Raw genomic sequence first — 23958 nt, 5'->3', positions numbered from 1 at the left:
GCCGAGCAGACTCAGGCTGGGGGATGCTTCCCAGGGACACTTCTCCTTCCCAGGGATCGTTCCCAAGGACCTTTCCCCTTCCCAGGGACCTTCCCTTTCCCAGGGATCCTTCCCAGAGACCCTTCCCCTTCCCAGAGACCCTTCCCCTTCCCAGAGACCCTTCCCTTTCCCCAAGGACCCCTTCCCTTCCCTTCCCAGGGACCCCTCCCCTTCCCAGAGGCCCTTCCCTTTTCCCAGGGACCTTTCCTGGTCCCAGGGACCCCTCCCCTTCCCAGGGACCCTTCCCAGGGACCCTTCCCTTTCCCAGGCCCCCCTCCCCATCCCACTCTCTCTCCCGGCCCGCCCCCTTCCGGCCGCTCCCTGCCCGTCTCTGTGGCTGTTCCGCCCGCGGCCCCACCAGGCCATGGCGGGCCCGGCCCGCGGCACCCCCGTGCAGGTGGTACGTGAGGGCGGGATAGGGAATCGGGACAGGGCAGGGGTCGGGACAGGCCGGGGATCGGGACAGCGGGGCGGGACAGGGCCGGGGGTCGGGACAGGCCGGGGATCGGGGCAGGTCGGGGATCGGGACAGCGGGGCGGGACAGGGCCGGGGGTCGGGACAGGCCAGGGATCGGGGCGGGTCGGGGATCGGGACAGGGCAGGGGTCGGGACAGGCCGGGGATCGGGACAGCGGGGCGGGACAGGGCCGGGGGTCGGGACAGGCCGAGGGTCCCTGGCCGGGGATCGGGACAGGCCGAAGATCGGGAGAGGGGATCGAGACAGGCCGGGGGTCGCGATAGGGAGTCGGGACTGGGCAGGGGATCGCGACAGGGCCCGCAGCGGCTCCCCCGGGCGGTGTCGGCAGGACGGGCCTGCTCGTGTTACTCCCCGTAACGAAATATATGTAAAATATATGTATGTAAAAATACGTGTATAAATATAGATAAATAAAGATGGATATATAACATATCTATATATATATGTGTGTGTATGTATGTATATAAAATACATATATAAATAAAGATGAATATATAACATATCTATGTGTCTATGTGTGTGTATATATACATAAAAATATATAAAACATATATAAATACAAAGTTGGATATATAACATATATGTCTCTATGTGTATATATAAATATATATATTAAATACATATACAAATATATAGATGAATATATAACGTCTCTCTCCGTAAGTCTCTATATAAAAATATATAAATATAGATAACTAAAGGTGTATATATGTAGTATCCCTTTATATATACCTCTATATAGGTCTCTAGAAATATATAAATATATTAAAAATAGATACAAATATATATAGCTATATACAATATTGATTATTAAAGATTATTAATTGTTTTTTAAGTGCTGAATGGAGCACTTTGGATCAAGTGCAGACTGGAGAGATGCAAAAAAGAATAGTTGGAGAACAGGTGGAAAAGTATATCATTGATATATATAGATATATAAAAATATATCCAGATGTATATTTGCATACCTATATATCTATATATAGTATGTGTATATATCTATCTATATAGAAATATCCATATAGATACCTGTCTATATGTATATATCTTTTATAGGGGTATCTATATGTCATATATGTAAATATATGTATATCTATATATCTATATGCATCCCTATATAATAAAGATACATATAAAGATTAGCTTTGCTATTACATTTAATAAATTTATTATATATAGAAATTTCTATAATATATATAAAGTTATATATAATAAATTTATTATATATAGAAATTTATATAATATATAGAAAATTATATATAATTACAACTTATATAAACATTCATATGTCTGTTGCATCCACTAAATTTTCACACATGCAACTGGTGAGGTTTGACAATTTAAGGTTGTGGCAAACGCCTGAAAAACAAAAACATTCAAATCAATGGGGAAGTAAAAATGATGAACAACATCACAGAGTCTCAGATTCTAAAGGCAGATCAAAGTTTGTTGCCTGAATATCTCTGGCATAATTTAAATTAAATTAATTTAAAGTATGCCATACTTGAAGCTTGACAAAACTGATGTGTTTCTGCCAACAGCCATGAGTTTGGAAATAATTTGGATAAAACCTCACATTTCTCCCCTTCCCTTCTGTGATGGATGTTTTGTTTTCAGTGGCCCAGCTGAGGCAGGGAGGGAGTTTTGGGGGGCAGTGACACATCTGTGGCTCAAAGGGGATGGAAATACCTATTGCCCATTTCACACTTGGTCATTTTTGCCATACAAAATTAAGTTTGCAATAACACCAAGAATTGTTTACCTTCAGCTCAGTCACAGCAAAACCACATTGCTAAAAAGAGCCAAAATCACTTCAGGTCTTACTCTGGAAGTTCAGGGAAAATCAGTCTCAGCTAATGAAGCTCATTCAGACTCAGTTATCACTCAGATGATCTTGTAATGCCAAAAACACATTAGTTGTTTGCTGTTTATGTCCCAAATACTCAAAATTACTTGGAGAGAGCTTCATACACATTTCTGGAGCTCACTGTTCTGGTGGCAGTGTTCAAATATGTGAAAGATGGCTGCAAAGAGAACTGGAATAAATCATCTGTGCTGTGATTGGGAAGGACTGGGCCTAAACTGCAGCAAAAGGACACTGGGAAAACTATCCCAGGTCTCCCTTATGCCTCTTTTTAATGATTTCCTGAGCAAGGTTTGTACTTCTCCCTGGAGACAGGGTTTGTCAGCAGAGATGGAACTGTAGTTGGTCTGTTTTGGGACAGAACAAGCAGACACAGTTTGCTGAAGTTACTACCAGAGGTATTTTTGCCATGAGAATGCACCTTAAAGTGAAATAGTGCCCTGGTTCATGTTTCCCCCCTTTTTTAATGCTCCAGGGAGGTTGGGAGTGTTCTGATACACGATGATTAAGGCCAATTTCTGATTGCCCAGTTCAGCACAAGTGCCAACTGCAGCTGTTAAGCTGAGGTACAAATGCAATCAATGGACTAGGGAGAGATGAAAGTTCAGATTTTTGATTTATCCTTGGCCTGAAATAAAAGTAATCACAGAAAACCAGTAAGCAAGAGTGGTGGAACCTGAGGAAAGTGCAGTGTGCAGCACCAGCAGTGCTCTGGATGTCAGTCACATTGCTAAACACAGTTATTTGGGTGGATTTGTGGATTTTTGAGGTGTCATTGGCAGTTCAGTGTGTACCTTACCTGGGCAGGCCCAGCTCTACATGCTGGGCAGAGTTCTGGGGAAGTACAATTTGCTCCCAGTGTTGTGTTTAGGAGCATAGTAGTATATTAGGAGTTGTTATCATAGAATCATAGAATGGATTGGGTTGGAAAAGACCTCTGAGATCATCAAGTCCAACCCTGCAGTCCCTTTACCAGATCATGGCACTCAGTGCCACGGCCAAGCTCAGCTGAAAAACCTCCAGGGATGGGGAATCCACCCCCTCTCTGGGCAGCCCATTCCAATGCCTGAGCACTCTCTCTGCAAAGAAGTTTTTTCTGCTCTCCAACTTCAATTTCCCCTGGCAGAGCTTGAGCCCATCGTGCCCCCTTGTCCTATTGCTGAGTGCCTGGGAGAAGAGACCAACCCCCACCTGGCCAGAACTTCCCTTCAGGCAGTTCCAGACAGTGCTGAGGTCACCTCTGAGCCTCCTCTTCTCCAGGCTGAACACCCCCAGCTCCCTCAGCCTCTCCCCACAGCACTTGTGCTCCAGTCCCTTCTCCAGCCTCATTGCTCTTCTCGGCTGGATTGGAAGAGACCTCTGAGATCATCAAGTCCAACCCTTGATCCAACCCCACTGTGATCACCAGCCCAGGGCACAGAGTGCCCTGGGCTGGTGATCACAGTGGGGTTGGATCAAGACATGGTGGATTCTCTGTCCCAGTCCCTTCTCCAGCCTCGTTGCTCTTCTCTGTCGAGCTCACAGCACCTCAGTACCCGCAGGTGTTTAGGGGTTGTTTTATATTTGCTGTTTACTGCTCTTTTCTGCTTTCAGTTCAAACTAAACAGGCAGGTCAGACCTCATCTTGCTCTTTTGCACTGCTGTCCTGACTTAAAACAGGAGTTCACTGCGGAAAAAAGGCAGAGAAGTTCCAGTTTTCGAGCCAATGGCAAGCTCGGCTGTGATGGCACAGTCAAATTTTTACTGAGTGAATCAGAGAACAAATCGAAAAATAACTGATTTCTCTGCATGTGCAAAACTGTAACAAGTTTATATTGTCATTAGAAGAATTGTGGCCCCTTTTTTCCTGAATGAATAGTTACATTGATTAGTATGAATGTATAGGGTCATGTTTTAATTGCCATCTCGACATAAAGGGTATTAAAATTCTGAAAAAAATTAATATATTGGTTTAGAATCTCAGATTTTTGCTTATTTTTTAGACTCAAAGTACTAATCAGAGACAGTTCTGAAATAATCTGTTTTGTCTGTATGTTGTAATTATTGGGTAATCAATTTCAGCTTTTTTGTTTGTTTCTTCTTATTTATTTATCTCTACAGAACAATTTGCTTAAAAATTTACCAAGTTTTTCTTTTAAGTAGCCCTTTCAACTCTTACATCATCCTGCCAAAACCCAGGAGGTTCCTTCATTTTAGACAAGTTTATTTACTATTTTATTTGGCTGTGAAATGTTAGTTATTGTCCCATACATCCTACTCTGTCCTACCTGTGCTCCTCAGTGTCCAAAACCTGCCTACTCATGTATTCATCTGAGTGTATTGACACGATTTCCATGTGCTCTCATGTCACTAACTCGTGAATAATTCCATTTCAGGAGCCTTCCAGTATTTGGTTTCTCAGGATTCTCGCCTGCTCACAATAGGGACTAATCCTCTCTTTCTTCCAACCATGTGTTTATGGTGACCCCACACAATAAGGAGTTTAAGTTCTGTTTCTAGGGACTTCTTGAAATGTCCCATGAGACTTTTTATGAGTTACTTAGGCCCTTAAGTTCCTCATCTCTAAGCAATTGTAACAGGTACAGGCTTGGGCTCTCCCTTTGCAGAGACATCCACTCTATTACTGGGTTAATTCCTCACCACTTTGCATTCTGTGAATGGAATATTTTATTTATTGATGCACTGACAGAATTTTGGGGGTTGTTGGCTTTGGGAGGATAATTAGAACAGAGAAATCCCTCATCTCTGGTTTTTAAACAACTTAGAAATATCTGAGAGAGCTTTTCCTGCTTTGTGTGCACATCTGAACCAAGAGGCTGTGAGAGGAAAAGGGCAGTTGGGATGGCAGAGTGTGCAACTACATCAGACACCAACTTCTAACGTGTAGGTTGAATTAATTTTTAAAAATCCTGAGTGTCCAGGCTGCATATATGAGCATCTCCAATTAGGAAGAATGTTTGAAGAAAAATTAATGAGTAAGATAGTAAGACATATTCATGGAAGAAAGTAAAGAGTGTCTTAAATGCAGAACACATAAACAGGTTAGGACGGTGTTACTGATGGGTTTTGGTGGGTTTGGTCCAGTTGTCTCTCCTCTTTCCTTGGCCATCTTGTAGAACTCAATTCTTTTTTAATAAAGGGTTGATAGAGAAAAAAGCAAATAATCTATTTATAATGAAAATAAATACATCTTTAAGATGCATTTTTTGGTGAAAGTTTCAGAAGGATCTGGCACTTCCCCTTTTTAATAAATGTTCTTCCACTGTAAGTAAACAAAAAGTAGTGCTCTCTGTCATGGATTTTTGTTTCTGTTTTGTAGTCTGTCATTGTGCCTGTTCACAACAGTGAGTGCTGGTTGGATGAATGCCTGCAGTCAGTGTGGGAGCAGGATTTCCAAGGAACCATGGAGCTGTCCATTTTTAATGATGCCAGTAAGGTACATTTCAGACCTCCCTTAGAACACTGTCCCAGGAAATACTGTCTCTGACAGGAAGTTTGGGGTTGGTTCACCATGCAAATTAAAATAGCTGCATCTATGGCATTGTTTTTTCTAGGATGGTTCAGCTGAAATAATTGAAAAGTGGAAGAAGAAGTTTGAAGAAATTGGTGTTCCAGTAATCATTGGAAGTAATGATTCCTCTGAACCTCGAGGGGGTATGTAGCTTAACAGAGGTTTGTGAGAAGGGGGTTCTTATTGCAGCACCTTCTGGGGTTTAGTTTGCAAAGTGTCTTTGTAGCCATTTGCATTGCAATGGAAAAAAACCCACATTGTTTTCCAGAGTTCTCTGTTCCAAAACTCATTCCAATTTAGAATTTGGCCCTCTTGGTTTGGGATCTGTAGAATTTGTTTATATGTCCAGGAAAGAAGAACTTGGCTTAGCACTTGTGCTCTACTCTGCAAAAGAATGTTGTTTAATTGTAGTATACACAATGTTGTTAATGCTTACAGTCTTACTGTGGCTTTCTGATATCTGACTTATCCTCAGGAGATGGGTTTTAAGGAAAAGAAATGTAAGATTTCCTACATAATGATTTTAAAAGTAAATGCCTGTCTTTCAGTCTTGTAAAATAGATGCTGAAACAGAAAAAGAAATACCTTTTTGATCCCTTTGATGATCAAATATAAACAGAGGTTTCAGAAAACTTTTGATATGAACTAAAAGCTCTCAGTAACCTCCTAAGCATTCACTCAAAGAGCAAACCCAGTGTGTTTACTGCTCCAGAAACGTGTATGTTGTGATTCCCTTTGCTTTACATGCTCATATGAATCACATTTACCCACTGCAGGGAATTACAAACACATCTCTCTGAGAGGTTTTCTTTTGCTTGTTTTGCTTGGTTTATGTTTGGGGGCTTTTAGCACAAAAGCTTCCTAAAATGTAAAATAGAAGTCAAAGTGTGTTGCTTTATGAAGAAGCTGCTTTTGAGTGCCACTGAAGTTGGAAGCTCCTGTGTGGGGAGGAGAACAGCAGGACAAAGCAGGACAGAGTGCTCAGGTTCTGCATGGGAGCTGTGGGACTAATCCTGTCCTTCTGCTCTTTGTTGCAATGAATTCACACGAAGGAATTGTTATAAAACTGGTCCAAATCTGTGTCCTTCAAGTTATCTCACCTAAAGTCACACTTTAGAAACATAACACAAAATCTGCACAGTTTCTGCTTTTTAACTAAAATGTGTAAGTGGAAAGGAACCCAAGTTTGTAAGTGGAAAGGAACCCAAGTTTGTAAGTGGAAAGGAACCCAAGTTTGTAAGTGGAAAGGAACCCAAGTTTATTACAGTGGCCTTAAAATTGTTTTCTTATGCAAAAGCTCAGTTCTGTTTCAGAAGGTTTAATTTTCATCCCCAGCTGAAACATGCAAATAAATTGGGAGTTTGCACAGTGAATTCATTTGCAGCCTGGTGTAGGCCCCTGACTTTATTTACTGTCACTTGTCTGACTGTAAACTTTACAGCTGGTTTTAAACAGTTGTCAGAGCCAGCAGTACTGAAGTAACACGGCATAACTGCTACTATAAATATTTTTACTATTTTAATATCCTAGCATGAACTGGTGTTGTTTTGACAGTGCAGCTTGCAATATTAGCATTATTGGGCTGGTGATGAGGAAAGACAGACAGGGTTTGTAGAGGGAATCTTTCTCTTTTGGGCCACTGATACAGCTGGGATTGAGCAATGGCAAGAAATACTTGTATTCCTGGAAATTTGTCTTCTTTTTTTCCTCCCTCCACTGGGGGTGATCAGTTTCCTTTCAAATCTGCCTTCTCTTAGTAGCTGATGATCGAGAAGCTAAGCAGGTTGCAATTTCTCAAGTCAAAGAATAATCCCAGAGGTTTTTAATTATGATACTTAGGGTAGTTGGTTAGTAATGTTTTTTTTTAATACCATTGTGTTGTGTAATATATTTTCCATTTTTATAAACATTTTCTGTCTCTAAAGTCTCATTTCTAACAGAGTGCTGGATCAATTGTATAGAAACTAGTTTTCAGTTTGCCAAACCACACAGGCATGATGCTCTGATAACAATTTATGTTTACAATTCTGACTTCAGTTCACCTTTGCACTTCAGGAAACTGAACCGAAAAATGAGTTCCAGTTGTGAATTACAAGTAAATTGTGCCATCAGGGATATGTCAGGTCACTTTTTGGTGTAACATGCATTTGTCAGTGTTGGGGGAGCTGCAACCTGAACAGATCTTTAATTAATTGGGGATGGGGATGCAGCTGTGAGTATTGTTTAAATAATAGCATGAAATACATGTGGAATATTCATGTGGAAGTCACTCTCAGGTCACCATTAAAACAAAGACATCTTTCCTTCACAGTTGTTACATTTTAGGAGCAGGTTACTTGAAATCCATAGGATTTGTTTGCTTCCAGTGATTCACTTTTATTATGTTAAGGACTAGGTACAACTGTAAGGAGTGTTGCCTTTAAAAGAAGATGCTTTGGTACAGCAACAATGTCCTAGTCAGGCTTCACATCTTCAACTATTTACACAAGATTAGGATTTATTTCTGATTCTTTTCTAGCATGTCAAAGAAAGGGGGGGAACTAGAAAAAAAAGAAAGGGTCACTTGCCTAAAAAAAGGAAACCTTTTTCTTTCCAAGAGTGAGGAATGTTAATATCTCACTGAGGCTTAAGTTTTTATGGCTGTGACCATGGCAACAGGCTCTTTTCACCAAGTGAGCAGGCCTTACAAAACTCTGAGACCTGGCACAGACATTTCATTTTGTTCAGCAGAGTAATATTAAAGACATTTTTTTACTCGTGCCAAACACAGAATTTGTTGTGCTGAAGCAATTTTTAATACCTAGTTTCTTCCATGGAGAGTTGTATCTCTCTTATTAATAATTTTAAAAATATGTGTATTTTCTTCTCTCCCCTCTAAAAAATAGCTGGTATATGGAAAACTTCTGGAGGTTCTGTCTTAACCTAGAAATATTTCCCAACTCTCTCTAATAACAAATACTAGATATTTTGTGATTATATTTAAAGTGGTTTATGTGAAAATGTTACCTGAAATATTTCAGAAAGTTCATAGTAAAGTAAGATAATCATCATGTAAAATAATTGTCATCTTGTAGTTACCTTTGAGCCTCCTCTACTTTTTTCCTACATTTTTCATTCCTTGTACTTCATTATTGTTTGCTGAAGGTTGTTGAAATATTGGGGTCTGCTAGGAAATGAATTCATAGAATCCTAGAATGGATTGGGTTGGAAAAGACCTCTGAGATCATCAAGTCCAACCCTTGGGCCAACTCCAGTCCCTTTACCAGATCATGGCACTCAGTGCCACGGCCAAGCTCAGCTGAAAAACCTCCAGGGATGGGGAATCCACCCCCTCTCTGGGCAGCCCATTCCAATGCCTGAGCACTCTCTCTGGAGAGAAATTTTTTCTGATCTGCAACTTCAATTTCCCCTGGCAGAGCTTGAGCCCGTGCCACCAACTGAAATGCAAGAACAGCTTTACAGCTGCAAATGCTGTAAAGTATAAATTGCATGACAGTATGGATTTGTTTCATGTTGGGCAAATCTAAAATCCTGGGGGTTATGTCCTGTTCTTTTCCCTCTTGCTTTAGTAGGGACCTCCCTGTGTCCCTGCTGGGGTTTTGCTGCTTTACCATGGCCAGACCTGCTGACTTACAGCAGTTTTTCCCCACTAAAACTGCTCATGTCAGGACTCAGCTCTGCTGCTGGGGCAGCTCCTGTCTGTGCTTTCTCACTGCCAATGGGAAGGAGAGTGGGAGGAACTGTATCTGTGAGATTAGATATCCATATGTCCCTAAAGGGTACTCTGGAAATAAACTGTTAGATAATCAGTCCAAGAAATCCACAATGAAGAGAAGTTAAGGTGAGGATTGAAGTATGGAAGAATAACACAGTTAGAAGGAGGAGCCTTTATGAGTAGTGTTGTGGTGGTGGTTGACATAATGTTCCTTGGAGGAGGCAAGAAATGCAGCCATAAGTTTTTTTCTGTGCTTGGACAGCTCAACAAAACAGCCAAGGAGCACATGCATTAAACTAAGGGAACCTTTGAGCCCAGTTAAATTTGTTCCCTGAGCAAACTTGTATCACATGAAAAGAGTAGAAGTTACAGAAGCCTGCATTTTTCAAATGCCAAATCTGAAACTTTGGGGATAATATTAGTTAAAATTATTCTGCTCTGCTTCATGGTGAGATTTTTTTGGCTTTACATTTCCAGTTTTCCTGTTAAAGAATAAACCCCCATATTGTATTCTGTATCTTCACATCGGGCAGTCCCGTGGTGTAAAGGAGAGCACTCTGGACTCTGAATCCCAAGGACCTGAGTTTGAGTCTCAGTGGGGACCCTCCCCTGGCAGTTCAAGCCTCCCTGCCATCCCATCCCAGTCAGATCTCGGATGCCCAGCAGGGTCAGCCCTGGTCAGTACCGGGGGCTGTGACAGTCCCGAGGACTTCACTGGCACTGTCCAAGCTCGCTCGGCCGTGGCAGATGGACCTCAGGACTTAAAGGTGGGGCCAGTTCTGTGCACACTGAGCCTCACCTAAAAATGCACTGCACAGGCTGGAAGGGAACACCCATGTGAGGACAGCCCTTCCCAAATCTGCATTTGCAAAGTCTGGCCATACATACAGACATCTTCACATAATTTGGTTTGCAAGTCAGGGCACTGTTTTGCTGCATCTGCTCCCTGCAGGAGGGGGAACTACATGACCTTTAAGGTCCCTTCCAACCCAAACCATTCTGAGATTCCATGATCTGAGGTTCTGGATGGGCTTTTCAAGATATGGATTACACATTGTATCTCTGTGGAGGGCCAGCAAAAGTATTCTAATTCTGTTTGGTGGTAAAATTCTGATGTTCACTCAGAGAAGGTGACTGAAGGAGGCATCCTATTTAAATATTTACCAATTACCTTGTTTTAAATATGGGAAAATTGCATACTTTATGTGCTCCTGATTTTTGTCTTTTCTTTCATCTGGTCCTAAGAAGATTCTAAAAAATACAGTGGTAAAAACTATCACATAATTGTATCTTTGCTTTCTCAACAGTTGGATTTGCCAAAAACCAAGCAGTAATTCAGAGCTCAGGGACCTATCTCTGCTTTCTGGATTCAGTAAGTTAATGCATTTTGTCTAACTTGGTTTTGCCAGTATAATTTTTTTGGTTTGAATGTAGTTGTTCATTGTTTGGTTTGCCTTAAAGACAAGCTGTTTAAAGGTGTTTGGGTGTTAAACATGCTGGTTACTATTTATAGCTCTAAAGTTGTCTTTAACCTGTAGACACTTTTACACCTTCTTTGACTGTCTCAGATTTCACAACCTGTTGTGAGCAGGGCTGGGCCAGGTTGGTATTAAGGTGTTTTCAGGATTCTTCTTTCCCACATTCTTCAGGAAATTGTATTGATGAGAAAGTAAGAGCTCATCTATGGCTTTCTGATGCAAAATAGGGGAGGTCTCCACTTGCTGTATCAACTAGACAGTGTTAAAATTCTGTGAATTAATCAGTGTACTCTTGCAAGACATGGTTAAGGGCTAATACATTTCTTCTGACCCAAGGAAACACAGCTGAAATATCTTGTCTTACCATTTGAGAAATTAATTTTGCAGGTGGCTTTCCTGGCCTTTAATCTGGTTTTTGTTAAGTTATTACTTTGCTCAGCAACACAATGTACCTTGTAAAACAAGTTTATTTGAATTTATCCTCCTTGAACAGTTTGGTGGCTTTGTTTGTTTTACAGAGTGTATTTCATGTAAATTTTTGTATATAAGTTTATGGAGGGTGAAGCTTTGAAATGCAGTATCTGATACTTCTGGGTGCCACAGAACTAAACTTGTGAACATCCACTGAACACAGAACTCAAAATCACATGCACAAGTTATGGGGGCTGGAAAGGGCAGCTGCTCAGACATCAAAAATAAGGATTTCACAGCCAGCACTGACCATCAGTGGCCCTTTCATAAGCAAAGTGCTCTGAGGAAATATGGACACAAAAGCCACTGATTTGCTTTTGATCACCTGACTGACCAGATCTTGGAAGAGTGTGGGGACCTCACAAATTCTGCCAGGAAGAAATTGGAGTGAGGCCAGTTTAGCTGAGAGGGATGAACTCAGGATCAAGTTCTTTCTGCTTTCCTTGGGTAGATACAAACCCAAGTGCCTTTTTGTTTCTGTGAATGATTTAACCCTCCTGTGAGGTGTTTACATATCTAAAATGAAAAAAAAATAGAACTTTTGATTTGCAAAGCTCAGGTATTCCAGGCTTGCAGAGATCCCACACTGCATGGGGCATTCCAGGCAGTCTCTCTGACTTACATATGTTGACTGAAATTAATTGAGTCCACATGTACATGAGTGAGAAATTAATTCACCCTTGTCCCATGGAGCTTCATATCTTCTAATATGCATAAAATAATTTACTGAAGCAAATTACAGGTTAGTTTTTCTTTTCAATCCAGACAAACCTGATTGTTTGTAAATCACTAGCACTAAGCTAGAAAATTAAATTCTCTAAATAAAATTAATTCCTATTTTTATAGTGATATCTTCAGAATTCTCAATTTGTTATTTGTCATATGGTGTTTATCTTGATGCTGCTGTGTTGTTTCTATTAGCTGGAAAACAAAACATCAGGGAAACAAATCACAACTACTAAGGAAAATAGCAGGTGATGATTTTGTATTTCTGCAATATCATCAGCATAATTTTATATTTAATATTATTAAGATCTACTTGAAGTGAGTTGAGAATTTTATGACAGAGAAGCTTGGGAGGAGTTACAAAGATTTTCTTTTCCGTGTGTTTCTATTTCTGTTTCAAATCAGAGGCATTCTGTGAACTATCAGAAGTTTAATCTTGATACAAAAGAAGCATTAAATGATTGGCATTATCAAATGCATTTCCTACTGTCTCTCCCTGTGCCTACCAGCTGAAAACAGATCAGGGGAAAAGAAATGACTGTGGAAACTGCTACAAGGCTAAAAATTGCTCAATGTTTTGGCCGTGGCTGGTAAATAGTGTGTGATAAATGCTGGAACCCAGATGTTGCCAGCTGTTTAACAGCTCTGCTTCCACACCCCACCTACCTCCTTCCCTGCAGCCCCCAGCCCAGCTCTGAGGAAGGAATGCTGATATCAGCCCTTTGGAATGTGCTGCAGCAGTGCCAGGGATTGACCTTCAGCAGAGCAGCCACAGCCTCCAGGTTTGCTGGAGGTGGATGAGAGAGAAAAGGGGCTGGAAAGTTTGTGCACTTTGCATAAAGGTGGAGAAAGTCATCGTGGCTGCTTGGACATTCCTTTGTCTTCTCACTCACTGGGAGCATCTTTGGAAGTCCTGGCTCCAGAGAGACTGTTCCTCTTGCCATTCCAGCTGGAGTCAAGCTGCTTGTGTTATGTCTCTCAACACAGATTTGGGAGGACAACAAACTGGGAAGAAATGTGGAAAGAAAAGGTTGCAGAGCTCAGAAGTGTCAGAATTTGAGCAGCCCATTCTGGTATGAAGTGGCAGCTGTTTGACTCACAGCTATTGTGCAGGTTTTGTGCTGTGGTTGTTGTTACACATTTCACCTCTGAGCTACTGAGGAGAACAAGTAGAAAAATTGAAGATATTTAAGAAATTTTTCATATTTAACATTAATAATATCAGGAAGTGAGAGTTAATTATGCAAATATATTTCAGTGTTAGCTTTACTCTCCTTTGAGTTGTCTGCAGTTTGACTTTATCTGCAGTTTCATTGTGCTGTAGCCATGGTTTGTCAGCTCTCTGGGGTGGTGCCCTCTTTGTTAGAAGCATTTCCCCAGCTGAAGCACAGCAGAACTCTACACTAAAAATTCTGTTTTCTGCTTTGAGCTGCTCTCTCCACTGACATTCCCTTAAACATGCCTATACTTGTATAAAACTGTATTTCTTTAAAAAGGAACATGCTTTCATTTCATCCCAATCAACTATGTAGTCACCAGTTATTTCAGGTTTAGTCAGTGTGTTGCTGGAGATTGTTAAGGAAGAAATATAAAAACGTGTCCTTTTTTGACCTGCAGTGTTTCAAACCCAGTCATATTCACTTGAGTCCTTGCCACGCTTGTTCTAATCCTTTGAAAGGCTCTGTTGGCAACATATCACTATTTCAGAGGCTCAGGCAGCTCAGAGATGGGACTCCAAACCACTGAGAGCTGACAGTGCCACAGGGACACAGTTAAGTTTTCTTCCCCACAAGTGGGGGTGGGCCATGGGTTTGGCATTCCCATTGGCAGCTGCTGACCTGTGCTGTTCTGTTTGGGCTGATTTAAGTTGGGAATGGTCATTTTTAATTGCTGTGAAGTTGCATTTGCTCCTTGAGTTGAAGTTCAAACCCACTTCATTGAGAGGGTGTTGATGAAGGTCTTGGAGGGAGGTGGTTGGACCTTCACTGAGTGTTTGAGGCCCTGCAGCCTCCAAGTTCAGATCTAAAGGGAGCTGCTCTCCCTGTCTCCATAACCTGCTGGGTTTGGAAACATGCACTTCTTGGTAGCTGCAATTATATATGTATTGCAGGCACTAATAAACTTTTAAAATACTCATCCTTTCTTTCAGTCAACACCACCTGTATGGCTTAGAATCATAGAATTATAGAATCATAGAATGGATTGGGTTGGAAAAGACCTCCAAGATCATCAAGTCCAACCCTTGGGCCAACTCCAGTCCCTTTACCAGATCATGGCACTCAGTGCCACGGCCAAGCTCAGCTGAAAAACCTCCAGGGATGGGGAATCCACCCCCTCTCTGGGCAGCCCATTCCAATCCCTGAGCACTCTCTCTGCAAAAAATTTTTTTCTCATCTCCAACTTCAATTTCCCCTGGCAGAGCTTGAGCCCATCGTGCCCCCTTGTCCTATTGCTGAGTGCCTGGGAGAAGAGACCAACCCCCACCTGGCCAGAACTTCCCTTCAGGCAGTTCCAGACAGTGCTGAGGTCACCTCTGAGCCTCCTCCTCTCCAGGCTGAACACCCCCAGCTCCCTCAGCCTCTCCCCACAGCACTTGTGCTCCAGTCCCTTCTCCAGCCTTGTTGCTCTTCTCTGGAAAGGAAGCAATGATCAGACTTCAAGCATTTGCTTTCTGTTGTTGTTCAACATGAGAATTTCATCGTCTGATTTAAAAACTGAAATAAGCTGTTACTCAAATAGTGAATAGAGTGATGAACTCCATTACCAGAAGCCCCTTCTGTCTGGAAGACTTGCCCATGTTTCTGAATCACTCAGGAGCTCCCAAATTTCAAACTAGTAGTGCTCAAAGTGTCATTGCTTTTATTGTTCTGTAAAGACATGCTTGTACTAAAACCTTGCCTTTGACTGCCATGAAATGTTAATTTTCTGTTTCATAAATGAGGAAGCAAACCTTCAGAATCTGGTTGCCATAACCTCTGTACATATTCCTTCTTAAACTTTGCAGTGTTTTTTCTTTGTTATCCCCTTCTTTCACAGTTTAATTCAGGAGCAGAAACAGAAAAGCAGCATATTTTCCTATGATCTGGCAAGTACTGACAGATTGTGAGTCTCAGGTGACTTGTGGGTGCCATTAGAGTGCCTGGCTGTGATGACTTTGATAGTGTGGGGCTGCTTTAAAAACCTGCCCTGGAGAATTGCCTGGGATCTGGGTGTTTGCTTTGGTAGAGCTGCTGACAGGCCAAGTTTTGGAGGTCCCAGACCTTTCATTTCCCTGGTTCATGGAGTTGAACTGAACAATAGCACAGATTTTCACTGTAGTCTGAGCAGGTGCAGCATAAAGGAATGACCATTTGATGGATTGAAAGACTTCAGAGATGCTCAGTGAGTGAAACATTCCTCCTGGTGCTGCTCCTGGTTGTATTTTACAAGTAATAACTGCAATAGAAAGAAGGTGCTGTTATTGTGGGGGTGGAGGGTATCAACTCTCAATTTTATTTTTTTTGAGCAAATACAAAGGAAATTTGGCCCAGCATGTGATGCTGAGTCTAAGAAAGCACTTCAACACTGAGCTACAGTCACTGCCTTATTTTCTGTGAACTTGCCCTTGGCTGCAAAAAGTAGATGTGTATTGTACACTGAGTTGTATATTTTGTTTGACTTTGTGTATTGTACATTAAGTTGTATATTTTGTTTGACTTGTTGAAGTGCAGAAAATCCCACTTTTGAGGGAAAATCATGAAGTTTTCACTGTGGAGCTCAGTGTGGTGCAGCCACCCTGGCTGAAGAGGCCAGTGAGTGCTTGTCATTGGAATTTACCCAAATTAATTTAATTAATCCTGAAACAACAACAGCTTTGAGTAGTATCCTTAAGCTCAGCCTGTTGATTCAGTTTTCCTTTTCTCTGACTAAACATATGTGTGTACCTGTTGGTTTGGCTTTGTTTGCACTGCATGGATGTGCAGATTTAGGGAACAGTAACCCCACCTACTACCTGAGATTTTTTTGAATTTTTCTGCAAAGTTTGATGAATGGAGTCACATGAAAATAGATTTATTTACAGAGTCTTTCTTACTTAGGTATAATATTGCAAATATATGATTAGGGAAGGCATGCATTTATTTTAAACCTGTTATTTCCATTCTTTCAGCAGGGAAAATCTCTCTTCATCCTGTCTGCTGTATATCTGCTAAGAGACAACCATTAGAGACAGAGAAAATTGAATTTCAGTGGAAGCTGCTGCTAAAATAATATATTCAGGGTAACACAGTGCTAACACTGTTATCTTCCCTACTCTCACCTAGGAGACAGAAACAAACTAAATATACTTCCCTTTTTGGCTACACTCAAATAGACCCTTTTTTTTCTGTCTGACATGACATGAGTGAAAAATAATTTGGAAAGTGTTTTTCTGGTTACTGAAGTTTTGTTCTCAGTTTTAAACCAAAACAAGACAACCAAACTCTGACTGTAGAAACCAAAGTCTGGCAACACCTTTCCTGAATTCAGTATCATAAATACAACAAGAGCTTTGATAGAAAATTTGTGAATGTACAGCTGGATAAAATACTTTAACTTCTTAGTTGTCCAATACTATAGTTGCTAAATTTCCATAAGCTCTTATGGGTACAGTGCATGGCTGTGCCTCTCACTCCTCTCAGTGGCCTCTGAAGCTGAAAAACATTTTAAAGTGCTCTTATTTTGTGGTACAATCATTTTGGCTTTACTCGTTGGGATTTGAGTTGGTTTTTAAACACGGGTCTCAAATACCTCAGATTCTGTTTTCCACTTTGTGGTTCCCTGCCCAGTCATCAATAATGAAGAATCTGTTAAGGTTGGATTTTGCAGGTACCTTTCTTCAATATTCCTCCAAGCTGAGTCCAAGAAGTCGAATGACTGACGTGTCTCAGCTTTGTCTGGAGAGTGATTGGATTTTGTGCTGTTCCTCCTCATTGCCTGATTGTTGTATTATTTTAGTTGAGATTATGTCTTCAAACTGTTATATTCTTTTTTCTCCTCTTTCTTTCTTTCTTTCTTTCTTTCTTTCTTTCTTTCTTTCTTTCTTTCTTTCTTTCTTTCTTTCTTTCTTTCTTTCTTTCTTTCTTTCTTCCTTTCTTTTCTTCCTTTCTTTCTTCCTTTCTTTCTTCCTTTCTTTCTTCCTTTCTTTCTTCCTTTCTTCCTTCCTTTCTTCCTTCCTTTCTTCCTTCCTTTCTTCCTTCCTTTCTTCCTTTCTTCCTTTCTTCCTTTCTTTCTTCCTTTCTTCCTTTCTTTCTTTCTCTTTTCATGAGCTTTGAAGTATCACAGAAAATACACCAGTGCAGTGTGTGTGTAATGCTTTTAATGAAAAAAAAGACAAAATTACATTAAAAAAAAGGTCATTCAGGATAAGAGTTCATAGAGAGCATTAGAGAACAAAGCTGTATTAATAAAAGGAGGCATTTTGAAGTTTTTGTGGTTCTAGTGCTCCCTCTTTAGCTGGAGTTTCCAGGACACTGATGCTCTCTGATAGCCTGAGACTCAAAGCTGTAGATGTGTGTTTTGCCAAGAGCATCAAAAAGGCTCAGTATTTTATTGGGGGAATTATCAAATTGTCCTCTTCTAAAAACATGACATTGACCTGTTTGGGGAATAGGATACTTTAATTTGGTTTCAATACTTCTCACACTGATTTAACCTTTTTAAATCAGGTCAATTATTTTTCATCTTCGTGTGTGAGTTCTGTTACATTTGCCTCTCTTGTGTGGGATCATAAACAGTGGGATCTTTTAGCACAGGACAATGTGTTGTATCTTGAACAGTGTTAAAAGCATTGAAATTCCTTACTTTTGGTAGATTTCTTTTTTATTCTCTTTATTCAGATTTAAGAAGGCATCTAAGAATCTTTAGTTACCTGTGCAGGAGTGAACAGGGCTCAGTTAAAATCTCTCTCCTATTGCTTATATGAAATCCAGGTTTTAATTAACAAAAATCAGCTCTGTACTTGGCATAAAGAAATAGGATTGTGGTTCTTCTTATGGGAAATAGGGTAAAGGTTTTATTGGAACGTTTGCTTGATAAATACAGGAATTCTGGTGCCTTATTGATAAAGTGGATTAGATGGTAAATAATAGCATTGTAGTTTTAAAGTAAGTCATGTACAAAGGTTGAGAAATCAGAAGGGGTTTTCACTCTGTTGGCTTTCCAAATCAGGAACAGCTGTCGTGCTTATTCCTAAATATATCCTCAATACAAAATACAGAACAATGCAGTGTGTTCCTTCCATCTTTTATAAACTTGCACGTGATAAGGGTCAGTTTTATTATTCATTCATTTTATCTTTAACCTTGAATTGTATTAAACAGTTGGATCTACTTCTAAAACCCTTTTCATCATGAGTTGTTTTGATAAAACTATAGTGGCACCTTTATAGCAAGGTCATTCAACTCTTCAAGCTTGAGATATTTAAACATCAATATATATTTTTGTTGCTGTTGAATTGATGGAGAGTTTTAATGAGAAAGTTGTTGGAAATTCCATATTGGGTTTTTGGCTTTGGTAGGAGTTTCCTTAAATCATTTCAGTGTGAGGAACTGTTAAAAGAGTGGCTGTAGAGCAGAAATTCAGGGCTCCTTTGAATTATGTTTGCCTGATAAGGTTATTTGGAAATATTCTGAGAAGAAATAGGTTGTGTTAGTTTAACCAGCATCTAAGGAAGGCTGATCCTTTCAAAGGGAGGAAATACAGCACCAAAATGGGAAAGAACAGAGTCAGAAACCTTAGAAGGCTAAATTTAGGGAAGAGAATTTGTGCTATAGTTTTTATAGACTGTAAAATCATGGTCTAGAAAGGATTTAATTTGGAACAGGAAATAAGATAATTTTGCAGGAATGCAAGGTTACCAACTCCTCACAAAGCAACCTGTATTCTTCTATGCAAGTAAAACAGATCTTAAAGCTACAAGTGAAGAAAGTATCAACATGAAATCTAAATCTAGGAGGTGTGTTTTAAAGCCACTGCCAATGCTGATGCATTTTGTGACTGTGGGTACTTTTCTGTTTGTCTGGAATTTGGTCATTTCACAGGCACTAGTTTTTCTACTCATGAAATACAACATATTTCTAGATGTAGACACCAAAGGCTTTTCATTGCCCATGAAACAAGGTACAGCCAGAGCACAGAGAGCATTTCCTCCTCTTGCTGAGGTGGCTCAAATCTCAATCTTCAATCTGAGGGGCTGGAGCAGGGCCAGAGAAGAGCAACGAGGCTGGAGAAGGGACTGGAGCACAAGTGCTGTGGGGAGAGGCTGAGGGAGCTGGGACTGTTCAGCCTGGAGAAGAGGAGGCTCAGAGGTGACCTCAGCACTGTCTGGAACTGCCTGAAGGGAAGTTCTGGCCAGGTGGGGGTTGGTCTCTTCTCCCAGGCACTCAGCAATAGGACAAGGGGGCATGATGGGCTCAAGCTCTGCCAGGGGAAATTGAAGTTGGAGAGCAGAAAAAACTTCTTTGCAGAGAGAGTGCTCAGGCATTGGAATGGGCTGCCCAGAGAGGGGGTGGATTCCCCATCCCTGGAGGTTTTTCAGCTGAGCTTGGCCATGGCACTGAGTGCCATGATCTGGTAAAGGGACTGGAGTTGGCCCAAGGGTTGGACTTGATGATCTTGGAGGTCTTTTCCAACCCAATCCATTCTAGGATTCATGATTTTAGCCCAGGTTGGGTCCTTGGCCTCACAGTGCCAGTGCTGCCCTGGGAGCTGAGCAGGAGTTGAGAGTTTGGGGAGGTCAGTGTGTGTGTTGGGATCCCACTGCCATTGTCACAGCATCATTTTGATCCCTTCCAGCTTGAACAGCACTGAGTTTGATGCAGGAAAAGTGTGAAGACTTTTAATATCTGCTCCATTTGCATTTCTGACTGCCAGCCAGGAAAATGATGTTAATTTAGCAGCATATTCTGCTGTGTGGCAGGACTGTTCTGTGCCCCTTTTTGTGCCCAGTAACAGTGTGCTATTTATTGCAGGATGATGTGATGATGCCACAGCGGGTTAGGCTGCAGCACCAACTTGCCATTCACCACCCAAACAGTGTGAGTACTTTTTTCTTGAGTGGATTTGTGGGTTTTTCTTTTACAGAGTTCCGGATACATCTTTAAAAGGATATGAAAATTTCACAGTAGGGCTGGTGGAGGCAAAGCAATAACTAGTGTATTCTTTTCCTTTATTTCTAATCCTTGCACTGAATAGGAGCTTTGATTGAACTTCTTTTCTGCCTTTTATTTTCTCTGTTCAGGAAACCAGATCTCATTATAACAGTGATACTTTTCTGCAAATGAGTACACAGGTTTGGGTAATGTCTGTAGCTTAAAAGAAAATGTCCTTTTATGTAGCCTAAGTCATGTGAAAAGCTGAAAAGGATTGGCCACACTGTGGTTTATCTGGTTTTAATATTTAAGAAACTATAAACCATGGGGAATGGATGGGTTGTTACCACTGAAAAACTGACCTACAGTTCAGCTGATGTTTCCCCATTGTCTGCCTGCAAAATCCAACATTATTAGAATGCCAATCTTTATTCCTGTGAAATAAATTTATAGAAATAGTATCTTGTGATATGCTTGTTTTCTGATCAATGTGATTTTGATTTTAAGTAAGTTTTTGTGCTCAGGGTCAGTATTCACTGGAGAGAGTTTGTGAGCATGTCCTACTTACCTGAATTTATATAAAAAATTATCTGTTAGGACAATTCCTTTACTTATCCAGGTTCTTGACATAGATATTCCTTTATACACTTGAAAACTGAGTTTATATTCCTGTCAGCCACATTCAGCAAAATCAGCCTTATTGTTTTCACATCTCTGGCATTTTCTTTTGTGAGAGTTATTTCAGTGTGCAGGAGGTCTCTGGAAAGGAAAAGTCAAGTGACTTGATCTGTCAAGAAGGTATTTCCTGCAGTTCTCTGAACAAAACAGACAGTTTAGGATTATCACTGTCTGGGAATTAAACACCTTTTGAACTTTTCCTCCCAAACATTCTTGCTTCAAAGTGGAGTTGATTGCAGTCATTTCAGCTGAGGAATGTGTGCCAAACAACCTGCTGCTTGGTGGTGAACCTGCTCCTCACACCACCTGTGTGAGGGCCCTTGTGAAGTCTGATTATCCTTACAATGTAATTTCTCAAATTATAGTTTTGGTGGGACCTGAGTAGCAGTTAACCTAATTCACATTGTGGATGTAATAAAATGATAAATGGAAAGTTGTTTTTGCCCTGATATCAATCAGTTAATGCAGTTCTGTAGGCAAATGCCAAGAAACTGGAGAGGCAAGTTGATCCAGTCAGTTTGTTTTATGGAAATCAGTGTTAAGAGCTGTCACATTTCCAGCTTATGTGGTTTCTGGAGCTGTATATGAAGACTTTTTTTAATGAGACTAAATTCAGTTAAACAGTTTGTAGTCTATTTAGAAAACACTTCAACTGGTTTGTTTATATTCTGTGATATTTAGTGCCCAACAACAACATTCATTAAACAATCAAATGAGTAACAAAGAGAGCCTGAGTCCAGTGAAGGGCGAGTCTTCCTGATGTGTTCTAAGCAACACAAACTTGTTATTCCCATGTTCTAAACTCCTCTAAACATGGTCCTGTGGCTGTGCTTGTGGTGGGCTCACCTTGGCTGGACTCTGGCACTCCTCTCAGCAGGAGTGGGAGAAAACACAGTGGGAAGAACTGCTGGGTCAGCATAAAGGCCATTCATGAAAAGCAAAGGAAAACATCTCCTGCCCTTTCTAGGGAGCAAATAGACCAGTCTGGTCCAGAGCCCCTCTAAAGTTCTGACCCAACTTTGAGAAAAGTTGACCTTCTGGTCACAAATCTACTGATGAATGTCAGGGTGGGCTGCTCTTCTTAAAAGAATGGTCTCTCTGCTGCCCTCACAATAATGGTGCCATTCAGTGTGCTGGCCTTGGGAGATGGCTGGGCATGTTTGAGTGCTTTGTTCTGTATTTGAAGCTGTGGCCATAGCTTTGGTCAGTCTGATAAGGCAAAGTAGGTGGAGGGGCAAAAAAAAAAGGCAAAACAAAAGCAGAAGCTTGAGAAATGCCTGTGAAGCTGTGAGCTTTTTTTGGTTTGTTCCTGAAATTCTAATTTGCAGACTTGGACTTTCCACTGTTTTGCAACTTCTTCTGAGCTGGATTTTTGACTTTATGTGGTCTCAGTGTATTTTCAGACATTTTATTCCTAATCCTGGCCCTGCTGGTTGTTACTGGGAGTCACATTTGAAGAGTGGGCTCTAATATTAGAGGCTTCAGTCTACTGTTGCTACTACTTACAGACATACAGGGAGGAAAAGTCTCCAGCTTTGTCCACCAAGAGAAATCCCCCAGATCCAAACTAATCCCTGAGGTTCTTCCTCTTTCATGGTACTCCCAAGTGCAAGGTGCCTTACCCTGACCTGAAGCCTGGTTACTAAACAGCAGAACCAAAGATATCAGAAGCTTCTGGGATACTCCCCAACACGTTGTTCTTCAAAGAAATGTGTGTCTCCAGCTCTGGAAAAGCAAGAAGCTTTCCCCAGGTACTGGAACATGCCTGAGGGATCCCTGCAGCAGCCCCTGCCTTTGTGTCTCATTTCCTCTATCACAGATTACTTAATCATGCTTTGAAGAGCAAGGTAATTTCTATTCTCTTAAGCTGCTCTTATCTGGAAGACTTTTAAAAAAAATGTGTGGGGTGGAACTGTTCTGTCCTTGGTAAGTTTGGAGGGGAGGATTTGGGATCTCCAGGGACAAACCACTGATATACTGTGCTTTTTGTTAAAAGCAGCTCTCCAGGACTGCTGTCATCTTGTCCTCTGGTGATTATTTCATGTCATCTCCAAGTCCTGTTTACAAGAATTCTATAAATAGACCCTCTCAGAAGACACGAGTTTTTGAGACTTTGCATATATCTAGCTCAGTGTGAATCCCTGCTTTTAGCAGCTGGAAAATTTAGGGCCATCATCCTGTCTGTTGATAATGTCACCTTCTGGCCCTGATTGCCCAGTGCATTTGTGCCCTTATTCACATGGCCTGTGCTGTAATCAGGAAAGGAAGGACTTTTTTATTAGAGAATGGACAACTGCTACTAAAACTTCTCACTCTAGTTTTTGTTTATCCCTGGGAGCAGCTTCTATCCCTCTTATCCAGGGTAATCCAGGCATTGCTTATTCACCAACCACAAATCATGTTGTCTTTGTGGGAAGATTCGAGATCACATTTCCCTTAATGCTGAAAAAATCAGACCTTCATTTCTTGTTTTATGTATTCCTGTGTTCTTTTGGAGGACATCCAACTCTGAGAACTCCCAGAGCTTTTTGTTTCAAGGAGGGAGGGGATTTTTAGCAGTACCTACTCCCTGATGGTCTTGTTGCTGGGTGCTTCCATCAGGCCCTGCTTTGGGCATGGCAAGGAAAACCACTGGGTGTGATCTGAGGACACTCCTGGAGAGTGTGAGGAACCTTATGGAGCTTCTCTGGGACATGCTTCATCCTTGAGGTCCATCAGTCCCCAGCCAGACTCCCCAAGCCACATGGAGGCTTTCAAGGGTAGTGCAACACTTGGGATACTCTTCCAAGTTTTTCTTTTCCCTAAAGACTCCAGATACTGGAAGAAGAAAAAAAGAAAAGGGTTCCAAAATGAGATGTATTTTTCACACTCAAAATCCACCATCTTTCTCAT

At 41.1% G+C, this 23958-nt stretch overlaps 1 protein-coding gene across 3 annotated transcripts in view; it reads left to right on the top strand.

Moving 5' to 3' along the window:
• The first annotated feature begins 359 nt into the window (after window positions 1-359).
• The window catches only part of B3GNTL1 (UDP-GlcNAc:betaGal beta-1,3-N-acetylglucosaminyltransferase like 1), a 108042-nt gene continuing 84443 nt past the window's right edge, over window positions 360-23958 (top strand). The window contains exons 1-5 of one of the 3 annotated variants that reach the window (XM_071573869.1): window positions 360-436; window positions 5699-5815; window positions 5934-6033; window positions 10913-10977; window positions 20269-20334. In XM_071573869.1, the coding sequence (XP_071429970.1) occupies window positions 404-436; window positions 5699-5815; window positions 5934-6033; window positions 10913-10977; window positions 20269-20334 (381 nt within the window). In that variant the 5' untranslated portion in view covers window positions 360-403. Of the gene's footprint in view, window positions 440-5698; window positions 5816-5933; window positions 6034-10912; window positions 10978-20268; window positions 20335-23958 lie in introns of all 3 variants that reach the window. The other 2 variants (XM_071573868.1, XM_071573870.1) reach the window with 2 other exon arrangements.

Source organism: Pithys albifrons, chromosome 19 (genome assembly GCF_047495875.1).
Source record: "Pithys albifrons albifrons isolate INPA30051 chromosome 19, PitAlb_v1, whole genome shotgun sequence".
NCBI lineage: Eukaryota > Metazoa > Chordata > Aves > Passeriformes > Thamnophilidae > Pithys > Pithys albifrons.
This window is presented reverse-complemented; position numbering and strand designations above follow the sequence as displayed.